At 41.1% G+C, this 12,569-nt stretch overlaps 1 protein-coding gene across 3 annotated transcripts in view; it reads left to right on the plus strand.

Moving 5' to 3' along the window:
* Nucleotides 1-12,569, plus strand: part of ppp2r5d (protein phosphatase 2 regulatory subunit B'delta) — a 57,568-nt gene that overhangs the window by 16,455 nt on the left and 28,544 nt on the right. For all 3 annotated transcript variants that reach the window (XM_008104931.3, XM_008104930.2, XM_008104932.3), the window contains exons 3-4: nucleotides 9,499-9,724; nucleotides 12,040-12,239. In XM_008104931.3, the coding sequence (XP_008103138.2) occupies nucleotides 9,499-9,724; nucleotides 12,040-12,239 (426 nt within the window). The remainder of the gene's footprint in view (nucleotides 1-9,498; nucleotides 9,725-12,039; nucleotides 12,240-12,569) is intronic.

Genomic DNA, 12,569 nt, shown 5'->3' on the forward strand with positions numbered 1-12,569 from the left:
GTTTGTTTTCTGTCTCTAGAAAGCATGTGAGCAGGTGAAGGGAATAGCTTAGAGCCATTCTTGGAAGCCTTAAAAACATCAGATAATGTTTGTCCAGCTGCTAGTGACTTTGATTGCCATCCTGTAGGTCCTCAAATGTTATTGGACTGCACCTCCCAGAATCCCTCACCATTGACTTTGCCTGGCTGGGTCTTCTGGGAATTAAAGTCCAATAACTTCCAGGGATCCAAAACTGGGAACCACACTCCTCATAGCTAAAAGGTGACTTGAGATTGCAAGTGCAGACACATATTGTCTCTCTGGTGAAGCCTTAGAAATGTCTCATACTTTTGCTTATGTAGAGTTCCTTTTCAGTATTCTTCATCATACATACATCCCTTTGGGCCTTTATGCACTTTTTTTTTTTTAAAAAAGGCCTCCTTTTAAAAGCTGTTCTTTTATTTTCATGGCATTGAACTCTTCTCAGCTGTATTTGCCCTAAAAACAAATAGAAGGTTTCTCAGGGTTCACCCAAGCAAAAGCTACTGCTGGTAAAAATTAACAAAGGTTTAGTTGAGAGAGCATGTTAAGGGAGATCCTAGTGTATATGTGCTAATTTTAAAAACAAGAGAAATGATTGGTTAAATACAAGGGGATATTGATATATCCCACGTAATGAAGTAGATGTGCTCTTGTGTGCTCTTTCTTGAACAGAAAATTTGGTAGCAGGGGTAGGTATAACATGGAAAGAATAGGAATAGGCTGCAATAACATAAAAAAGAGCAGTAGCTTCACATGTTTTGTCTAATTTTTTATTCAATTTGTATCAGGGAAATGAAACAACTCAGGTAAACCATGAATAAATAATTAGGGTTGAGACAATAGAAAGTGAGAGAATTCAACCCTTCAGGAGGAAGATTCACTCCTGAAAGAGTTATTTTGGGGAGAAGGTGTCTCCTTGTTTCCACAACAAGCCAAATGTTTCAAAATCTCATTATCACAGGGATAGAAAGGGAGTTGAAATCTTCTGGACAGGGGCACAGACAGCAAAACAAAACCACAGGGGTGTTAACCCTTCCCTGTTCTAGCCAAAGCTTATGTGTGTGTGTGTTTGTTTCCCCCTCTATATATATACATACACACATACATATACATACATATATAGTTGGAGTTATACTTTAAAATGTACTGTTTCGACTTGCAAACTAATTTAACTTAAGAACAAAACTACAGAACCTTTCTGGTTCATAACTTGGGGACTGCCTGTATTATGATTATGCTTAATCAACAGCAGCAGTCAAAATGTTTAACCTCATTTCTATGTTTAGCTTAAACAAGTTTTTCTGTTTCTCCTTGTCCTCAAACTGGAATGTCTTCATGTCCTTTCCTATCCCCCCTTTTTTTCCAACAGACTTTGTACAAACCCTTTTTTTGTGAAAGTACAGCAATTTAGATGCAGGAACTTTTAACAATGCTCCTTGAAATCTCCTGGGCATTTTCTTGGCAAAACAATGAAGCAGTCTTTAACTCTTGTCCACACCACAAAAAAAAGTGTCCTTGGTATGATTCTGCCCACAATCCATCTGCTATCCATATGAGCAAAATCATTTTAAAGTTGTTATTGTTTTCCCCTTAATCATTAAGGGAAGGTTGAGACAAATGTTTCCTTTTTTAAATAATATACTCCATTCAGGATTCTGGAAAAGGATGAAAAGTGGCACAGGCCCTCTTCAGACTTATAATGAACTGGCTGTCGTGAGATCCTATTAATATTCAGCAGGCGACATGGTGGGACTGGCACTGTGCCCCGTGGTCCTTCAAGAGAAAAGTGGAGCAAGCCTTGGGCAGGAGAAGGGAGGAGGGATTGGGACTTACCCCCCATTTCCAGATGTCTTTGCAAACAACATTGTTCTGTGCTGTTTGCTTCCCACAGTATTTTTCTGGTTCAGGGCATCTGTAGGCCTTCCCCTATTTCTTCTTATACCTATTTTTCCATTCCAGTCCTCTCATCACGCCAACCCTATAATGCCTTTTCTTCTCTTCATTGATGGAAGGCACACAAGCCTGCAGCAAAAAAAACAGCTTCGTCCTTTTAGAAGCTTCTTTATTACGGTGTTTGGAATTAACCTGCGAGTTGCTAAGGATTGGATTGGTGAGGCAAGAAATGGACTTGGAGCAGCTCCAATGGACGTTCTGCCAGCCCCTCAGCCTTGTTGCAAAAGGAAGACAGCTTTTGGGAAGAGGGTCACTGTTGGAATTCCGATTCATTTTGAGCTTTTTTATATATAAACCTCCCTTGCCTAGTTTCCAATATACCTCTCAGCCTCTGAGGATGCCTGCCATAGATGTGGACGAAACGTCAGGAAAAAATGCTTCTGGAACATGGCCACACAGCCCGGAAAACTCACAGCAACCCAGTGTCTTATTTGTGTTTTGTAGTTTCCTTATCTCTGTATACCCAAAGCAGTGGGAGGGGCTGCAGGTCATGTGACTGACTCAGTGGCTGTTTAGAATATTCCATTTTAAAAGGACGACAGTTAAGAGAAGTCAGTTGGGGCTTGAGTCAGGCTGAAGTCAGTGTTGAGCCTTGAGTCAGCTTGAGTATAGAAGTCTGTTAGAGTGCAGAGGCAGTGTTAGAAGCTAAAACTGTTGAGGCTTGCATTTTCTTTGAAAGAAAAATGTTATTAAAAAAAGCTGCATAAAGCAATAACGTTTATGAAGAAACTGTTAAAAATTATAAGTTTAAGATACAAACTCTAAACGTTTTGAAGTTTAACCCGACAAGAAATGTGTCTAAGTTATGAGTAAACAAACTTGTTATCTTTAAAAGAAATCTGCTTGCATCTTTGTCTGCTGAAAGCATATAATAGAAACTAAATATCTACATACCCAGTGATCATCCATTACCAAATAAACTCTGCTATCTCTTTAGGTTGTGATCCTAATAGGTCATAATCTATACCCCAATGGGTTGTGATCCTAACAGGTTGTAATCCTTCATCCCATTAGTAGCTTTTGGGTGGATAACCCAGTGTCTAGACAGAATCAACAGCAGCTCCCTGTATTCCTATATGATGCTTGGACAATTACCATTTCTTACTGAGGAGCTCATCTGCTGCATTTAGCCTGCAGTCCATTAGTCCATCTGCTGTGAGTATTTTGTGTAGGCAGAAAGCCCTTCCAGATCCCCTGCATAAAGACCCGTTGTGGTGTGATAAGCAACATGGTGTGGAACGTAGGAGATCTGAGTTCTTCTCTCCATTGAGTCATGAAATTGACTGGCCTGTCTTGGGTCAATAACTCTCTTTCTCTCAGGTTGTAGTGAGGATAATGTGAAAAGGAAAGCCATGCACATCACCTTGATCTCCTTGTAGGAGGAGCGCTATAAATGTAATTAACTAACCTACTTTCCTCTAGATCCCTTCTTCCATCCTTTCGATACCTCTTATCAAATAGAAATCACAGGATTATGTTTTCCGTGTAATACTGTACTGTTTTCATTTTCTGTGATCCTTCTAGTGCTTCATCCTCTTCATTTTACTGTTGATATGACCCTCCCTCTGTAAATGTGAAATTATCTGCAAAGATAAGAGGCTATTTATTAACAAGCAGTCAGCATGAATTCAAACACACCTCGAGCTGAGTCACAGATAGCACATTTGTCTCCAGCTTTTTGACGGCTTGATGACTTTTATTCAGTTGCATGAACAGCCTCTATCACAAAGCATTATACTTGCTTTAATTGACATTTAAAGATATGGAAATTCTGTTTGTGATAGCTTTGAATCCATGGAAGATCCTTCATACAGGCATCAGCTGGTAACTTGCTGCAATAACTCCATGATCAGATTATTGCAGTGTGTTGTATATGGGCTGTGTTTGAAGTGGACAAGGAAATTAAAGCAAATGCAGTGGGTAGATTGCTAATAGGTGTTGTCAGATGAGTTTACATTCCATCAATACTGAGGGAGGTGCACTGGTTACATATTTGTTTCTAGGCCCAATTCAGACTGCTGACTTTGACCCTGGCTTGAGAGCCAAATCCCTGTGCTTGGATCTGCCTGTACCTGGTGGCTTGAATCTTAAGGTTTACTGGGATGAGGGCTTTCCTTAAAGTACCTTCCACACATTGATTGCCATCCTATTGTTTAGTACCAAATAGAGTAGATCCATTCAAATAATTAGACATCCCAACATTGAAAAAATAATTATTGGTGTCTTTGTTTTTAGGCCTGGTACTGGAGTTATTTGGGGTGCTGATTCAGGAAATTACATTGGATATATCACATCAACTCTAGTTTCTTAGATATGTTGTCATGATTCTTTATTGGAGAGCAGATGAAGACTGGTATATGGAATATGTTTTGTATCTCAAAAACTAGAAGGAAGGGGGTGGGAGCCAGAGCATTGCAGCCTGGGAAAGAGGAAGGAACTGGGAGGAACGGCGGTTTTTGAGGCCTCTCTGTGATGGTGTAAACCAGGCCTGGGTCAACTTGGACCTCCCTCCAGGTATTTTGGACTTGAACTCCCACCATTCCTAACAGCCTCAGGCCCTTTTAGATGACGTATTTCTCCGCACGCTGGAGGGGGTGGGGCTAGGGGGTTATAGCTTGTGCATGAACTGAGTTGTTTTCTGTATTTTTAGGATTTTTAAGTCCTTTTCTCTTTTTTTCTTTTTGGTGGTCCGTCATTGGGTACTGTGGAGTTCTGTTGCAAAATTTGGTGTTATTTATTCCAGGGGTTATATATCAAAATTAATACCAGGTATTGAGGCTACATTTCAGAGAGAAGGAGCTGGCAACACCACCTCTGAGTATTCCTTGGCTAAGAGACCTCTGTAAAATCCATGAATTGACAGGCAACTTGAAGGCACATGCACACCGAGAACTATCTGGAATGCCAGAATAGAAATTCAAAAGCACCGTTATGTCAACACCCCTTAAGTGTGTTCCAAATGTTGCTAGTGCTTTAGTTTAAAAAAGTCAACAGTACTGCCCACCATGGTTTTATTTTGTCACATTGCAACCCATATGTAGAAATATGACCCCCATTTTTCATGCACACTGGGCCAAGTATTGTTTTGTAGCTGCCTTAAATATGAGCGGATATATTTAAATGTTTTAGAAATCTGAAATATAAGATGGTGGTTTGCTGAAAGTTTCCTTAGTAAGAGCTATGACCTAGTTTTTCAAGAAGTTATCCGTTTTTCAGAAATGTAGGTATTCAGGATCTTACATATATTGGAAATCAAATGTCATAGTATTGGAGATATATATGCCCAGCTACGGTGGTAAATTTGTGTATACATATAACATAAATTCCAAGTTAGGATCACCACCATGGTTGTGGACATCTACCTATTTTTGTAATCCATCAATACATCTAAGGAGGTGAATTTCAACCCATGAAAGCTCATGCAGAAATAGCCCTGCCCCTCTTAAAAAGGGGCCACCAGACTCCATCCCTCTCCTTTTAATATAGAAAGAGGCTAACATGGGTAGCTCTTTGAAAGTTGTACCAAATAAATTAGCTATCTCTTTAACTGGTGTGGAAGCATTGTGCTTCAGCAGGTCTTAACAACTGTACAGAATAAACATCCAGAATATTGATTATTCTTTTGTTCAATGACTTTGGGTATAAGGCGGTAACTACTTTGCTGGTCTCATAAATTTCCCTTTTCTACTCATTTCGAAGAGAGTGCTAGAGTTTGCTGGCACTATTATCTTCCAGCTATCACAATGAGTGTGTCAAAAATAGATCATCGCATGCATCCCTTCCTCATCTACGAGGAAGCTTGCAGAAGAATAATGAATGGGGAAATGTACCTTTGGATGACTGAGCATCCATCTTTAGAGCACATCTATCTTCTGTATTACTAAGCTTTTAAGAACCAATGCACTCATTTTGCAGGGCTTAGTATGGCAAGCAGTCATTGCATTAGACTGTGCAGCAAAATGAGGGAAAGGAGACAAAGCCACTTGAGAAACCTGGGATATGCCCACACCACAGGATTGTAGTAGTTTCAGACCAGGTTACCATGATTATTTCCTATACAATTCTGGGATTTGTAGTTTGTTGAGGCACTTGGATCCTCAGCCAGAGAGCTGTAGTTCAGTACTACTCAAAGTGGTAGTTCATGGGCTGGTGCCAGTTTGCAAGCATCAGCTGCCAGTTCCCATCAAGTTTCCAGGAAGGCAAGAAACAGTAGCTGCCAATGAGCACAAATATGTTATTCGTCCCAAAGACTTTGGCTGCAAAAAATTGCCAGTCTCCCATATGAGATACCTGGAGGTGCATTGTTGTAGTTCTCTCCTGTGAATAAAAGAATTAAGAGTTTGCTGACAGAATTCTAAGCATTTCATCTTTCTTGTTGTGTGCCTTCAGGCCTGTAGCGAGGGGGGGGGGGGGTTAGGGGTTCAACCCCCCCCCCCCCCGAAATTTTTCAAGTTATAAAAAAATCTCGTTTACTCATGAATTTTAATTGGTTAACCAAATCCCCATGCTAAGTCTATGAGATGCAAAACATTAAGAGTCCCTCCAGGCACTATCTCAAGCAGATATTGACAGGTTTGTAGCGAGGAGGGGTATGTGCTAGGGGTTCAACACCCCCCCCCCCCCCAAATTTTCAAAACCCCTCCCGAAATTTTTTTTTGGCTACGGCCCTGTGTGCCTTTGAGTTGTTTCTGACTTACGACAACTTCAGGTTGAATCTATCACAAGAGTTTTCTTGGCAAGATTTATCCAGAGAGGGTTTGCCATGGCTTTCCTTTTAGGCTGAGAGAGTAGGATTTGCCCAGGGTCACCCGTGAATCTCCTTGGCTGAGTAAGGATTTGAACTCTGTTCTCCTGGAACTCCAGTCTAACATTCAAACCGCTATGCCACACTTTGCCTCCATTGGTTGACTCATGGTCTCATGAATATCATATGGTTTTTCAAGGCAAAAAATACTCAGAGGTGGTATCAGCAGTTCCTCTGAAATATAGCTTACAGTATCTAGTATTAGTTGGCAGTTTCCCATCCAGTTACTAATAAGAGCTTGCCATGATTCACTTTGAAGATCAACCAGGATATTGTGGCTTTAATATGTTTAGATTCCTCACTTAGGTAAAGGTAAAGGTTTCCCCTGACGTTAAGTCCAGCTGTGTCTGACTCTGGGGGTTGGTGCTCATCTCCATTTCTAAGCCAAAGAGCCGGCATTGTTCATAGACACCTCCAAGGTCATGTGGCCGGCACGACTGCATGGAGCACCGTTACCTTCCCGCCACCTATTGGTCTACTCACGTTTGGATGTTTCCGGACTGCTAGGTTGGCAGCGGGTGCTCACTCTTCTTCCAGGATCCCATAGAGCAGTGGTTCTCAACCTGTGGTTCCCCATGTTTTGGCCTTCAACTCCCAGAAATTCTAACAGCTGGTAAAGTGGCTGGGATTTCTGGGGGTTGTAGGCCAAAATACCTGGGGACCCACAGGTTGAGAACCACTGCCATAGAGCAAAGCCAAGGGAATGAATTAAAGTGCTATCAAAATTGTCTAGAGTGGATACATCTAAGCTACTTTCAACTTCTCTTTGTACTGTTTCTGTACTAATCCTTATAAGAACTTCTTTCCATCCTTCCCAATGGAAGATATCAAACCAGAAGTTTCCAAACTGTGTTGCAAACACCGTTAGTGTGTTAGCTGCAGTATGTAGGTATGTCACACGAATGTAACAGGTCTATGTAAAATAAATAATACATGATAAATTTTTAAAAGGTTTGTTGTTCCCCCATACGTTTCATTATTATGCATGAGTCGATATCTCTTCTAAGGGGTTGGTTTAGCCTCTGGTTTGTTATCAGAACTGACTTACTGTGTTGTAAAATGATGTGTGTCTAAAAAGCGTGTCGCCAACATGAAATGTTTAGAAAGCTCTGTTCTGGTTAATCATCATGTTCCATTTTGTCTGAACTGGGAATCGTATGTACTAGATTCTAAATGAATCAGGATATTACATCAACTTCAAAATGTAGTTTTAATATCTTGACTTGTTCCTAACGCAGAAACCATGTTTTTCTGGTTCACATGAAGCATGAAAGAGTTATTAATCAGAGCAAGGGTAGGCAGAAGGTAGATCCTTTGGTTATTCGCTGCTTGAGTCAATCAACAAGAGTTTTTGTCTCCCAATTATCAGTTGCAAAACCTAATCCCTACCATTACATGCCTTCAAGTGGTTTCTGACTTAACTGTAGTCCTGAAGCTAAACTATCAGAGTTTTCTAGGCAATGCTTATCCAGTAGAGGTTTTTCCATGCCTTCCTCTTAGCTGAAAGTTTGAGACTTGTCCAAGATCACTCAATAGAATTTATGCTCAAGCAAGGATTTGAACCCTGGTCTTTATAGTCCAGTGTTCAAGCTACTACTCTCCCATCCTCACTATTCGATTAACCTAATTTAATATGGAAATAATTTTTGAGACCCTGTGGGTGAGAAGGGCGGGGTAAAAGTGATGTAAATAAATAAATACATTTATTGAAAGCAGGAAACTCATAGATTTACTGTAGATCCAGATCCACTCTTGTGTCCAGCCCTAGCTTTAGAGTGCCAAGAGGACATTACAAGTCGGATCAACATCCCAGCATTTTTGGTCAGAATTGCTGCTGTTGTTTTTAAATCAATAACAAACTGTAGTTCTCTTGAATATCATCATCATCATCATTTAATTACTTATTAATCGCCCTCCATCCAAGATGCTCTAGGCGATTTACAAGAATATGATTTATTTATTTATTGTGTCAGAAGCAAATTGAGGGTACAGTTATAATGTATTTTAAAAAACACAAATAAAGTTAAAAACTTGACATTATACTAGATTTCCTTTGACCAGAAGCTGACCACTTGGAGTGCCTCTAGTGTTGCTGTGAGAAGGTCCTCTATGTGGCGGGGCTTGGGTTGCATTGTAGTAAGTGGTCTGTGGTTTACTGTTCTTCACACTCGCATGTCGTGGATTCTACTTTGTAGCCCTATTTCTTAAGAGTGCAGTCTGTTCAGCGCTTTCCAAGTCACACAGTCTTCTATGTGCCCAGGAGGGAGTTTATCATCCAGTATCAGCCATGGATTGAAGTTCTGGGTTTTAACCTGCCACTTTTGGACTCTCGCTTGCTGAGGTGTTCCTGCGAGTATCTCTGTAGATCTTAGAAAGTTGTTTCTTGATTTAAGGTGTTGGCGTGCTGGCTGATACCCGAACAGGAGATAGGCTGGAGATGTCAATGCCTTGGTCCTTTCATTATTGGCTGCTACTTCCTGATGAATGTCAGGTGGTGCAATACCAGCTAAACAGTATAATTTCTCCAGTGGTGTGGGGTGTAAACATCCTGTGATAATGTGGCATGTCTCATTAAGAGACATGTCCACTGTTTTAACATGGTGAGATGTAGTCCACAGTAGGCATGAGTATTCAGTAGCAAAGCACAAGAGCCTTGAATATGATAAAACCCAGTATGAATTTATACATAAGTGATATTTATGTACTTTTTTCCTCTTTAGGTCCAGCAACAACAACAGCAACAACAACAGCAGCAGCAACAACAGCAGCAGCAACAACAGCAGACCTCAAATAAGCGTCCCAGCAACAGCACCCCTCCACCAACACAGCTGAATAAAATCAAGTATTCAGGGGGACCCCAGATTGTAAAGAAGGAGCGACGGCAGAGCTCCTCTCGTTTCAACTTGAGTAAAAACCGGGAGCTCCAAAAACTCCCTGCCCTTAAAGGTAAGAATGGCGGCTGAGTGCCCTTTGCCAAGGGAGGAGTGGCAAGTGTCTATAGGGAAGAGAGGCTTTTCAGTAGAGTCATATTGTCTAAGAAAGCTCTCTTTGTCCAGAGAAGGGTGGCCAGAATGGTAAAAGGTTTGGACACCTTTGGAGATTGGCTTAGGAACCTGGATATGTTTAGCCTGGAGAAGAAAAGGGTTAAGAGGGGACATGATAGCCATTTATAAATATTTGAAAGGACGCCATGTTGAGGGAGCAAGCTTGTTTCTGCTGCTCTAGAAAGTAGGGCACTGAGCAGTGGTGTCAAACTATGGGAAATAAATTCCAGCTAAATATTAGGAAGAACTTCCTGAGGGCCAGAGCTGTTCAGTAGTGGAATATCCTGCTTTAGAGTGTGGTGGAGTCCCTTCTTTGAAGGTTTTCAAGTAGAGGCTGGATGTCAATCTGTCAGGCGTGCTTTGATTGTATATTCCTACATGGCAGTGGGTTGGACTGGATGATCTTTGTGGTTTCTAGCATCTCTGTTATTCTATCTCCTGGCACCTAAATGGTGGTCTTTTCGGTGCCACATGTAAAGGAGGAGATTTTTATTTTCCAAGGTAGTTTAGGAATTATTTATGTGCCTTTCCCATTCATACCAATCTTCTAATTTGTCTCTGCTTTTATTTGAGATTGTGTGTTTTTTTTAAAAATAGTTGTTGCTGCTGGTTTTTATCTTTGTTTTATTGTGTGCTATTTTTGTTTACTGGTCATTTTGTACTTTAAAGAGGAAAAGGTTTGTTGCACTATGAAGAGAAGTTTTTTCATGGTGTGGATTGAAAATGATGAATCTAGGAGCTTTTGAGGTAGCAACCTGGTCAGTTAGTCTGTGTGCTACATGGGAAGGTTTATGCAGATAAGGATAGGATGGATTTGGTAGTGAGTCATGCTGACTCAAGATGTAATTGCAGTGCTGAAAACAAAGAAACCCTAACTATGGAAAGCATAATGTTGCAATGTCTTTAAGATTTTCAGGTAGCTGTCTTTTGGAAGAAAGGACTGTCATCATAATTATCCTCCCTTGTCGAAAGCTGCAAGCAGAACAATAACCATGATAAGGAATTTGTATCAAGGAAACCCCAAATCCACACTCAGAATAAATTATGTTGGTATTCACCATCAGAAAAAAAATATGCAAATGATGTAGTGCAGCATACATTTGCTGAAAGGCGAGCAAGTAGAGGATATGGATATTGGTTCTGGCCCCCAGGTGTTTTGGCCTACAGCTCCCAGAAATCCCAGCCAGTTTACAGCTATTAGGATTTCTGAGAGTCGAAGGCCAAAACATTTGGGGACTCATATGTTGAGAATCACTGCCCTAGAGCTTTACACTCAGTTTTTTCTTGCTTTGTGTTTTTGGGTTATTTAGTTGTCATCTAAAAGAAAGGCTGCTATGCTTGGTAATGCTGATACTCATATTTTCATTTAACTATGACACCAAATATGTTGTCTCTAGGCATCATTAGGCCCTCCAGTGTGACTCTGTGGTCAAAATCTGGCAGAAGCATGTTATAAAATCACCCAGAGGACCTAGAAAATGTCTAGGGTGGACATATTTTGTCATGTGGGTAAATGAAACCACAAGTACTGGTCCTGTGGATACGGGGGTTGTATTGTGTTTTTATTTTTGTAAGATATCTTGAATTCAGTATTGCGAAAAAGGCAGGACAACAATGACCATTATATAATAGTAATAACAATATTTATTTACAGTATTTATATTCTGCCCTTATCACCCCGAAGGGTATTCAGGGCAGATCGCAGAACATCCTTATGCGGCAAACATTCAATGCTGTTTATACACTGACAAGACACAATTGCCCAATAGAATATATATATATATATATTTCCCATCTTCGGTATCTTGGAGGCTTGTGCTCAGTTCCAGCCACGGGTGTGTGTGTGTGTGTGTGTGTGTGTGTGTGTGTGTGTGTGTGTGTGTGCTGTCTTTCCATCTCCCTGCCGAAGAGCTTTGTTCGTAAATTTCCTCCTTAATCAAATTGCCAGCAATTTTCTAGCATTTCCTTATGGATACCTTAATACCTCTTCGCTTGTAAGTGGTACCTATTTATCTACTCACATTTTGCTTTCAAACCACTAGACAGGCGGAAGCTGGGCTAAAGGCCAGGAGCTCACCCTGACGCAGGCTTCGAACTGTCAACCTTTTGATTGATATGATTTACTGCAGCTGGTGTTTTAACCTGCTGTGTTAAAGGCCAGGCCAATAAGAGCTTCTTGGTACAGAAGAGAAGACCTCTTCTTTTGTCTTCCATCAGATGCGCCGCCTCACGAACGGGAAGAGCTCTTCATCCAGAAGCTGCGACAATGCTGTGTCCTCTTTGACTTTGTCACTGATCCCCTCAGTGACTTGAAGTTCAAAGAGGTGAAGCGAGCAGGTCTCAATGAAATGGTGGAGTATATCACACACAATCGGGATGTTGTCACAGAGGCCATTTACCCCGAAGCTGTCATCATGGTAAGACTGACCTGTTTTTTAAGGTGCGGTTCTTGGCAGCACATCTCACAAGCAGTGAAATGTAAGAAATGTGCATTTCTGAGCCTCCCTTCTATGCAGCTCAGATGGAGGTGGGAGTGTAATTGGGTAGCTGGAGAGAGTCAGCCTCTTGGGTAAATGTCACCTGGCCTGACAGCTTGCATCAACAGTTGACAGGCTGAAAGTGACAGGTATTAATAGTAGGAGAGGTAGGTACAGAACTGTGCATAGGATACAGGATGGCAGGAGAATGCTTGTCATTGCAGTGACTCAGTGGCAGAGCACCTGCTTTGCATGCAGATGGTTTCCAGA

The sequence above is a fragment of the Anolis carolinensis genome, chromosome 1 (assembly GCF_035594765.1).
Source record: "Anolis carolinensis isolate JA03-04 chromosome 1, rAnoCar3.1.pri, whole genome shotgun sequence".
Lineage (NCBI taxonomy): Eukaryota > Metazoa > Chordata > Lepidosauria > Squamata > Dactyloidae > Anolis > Anolis carolinensis.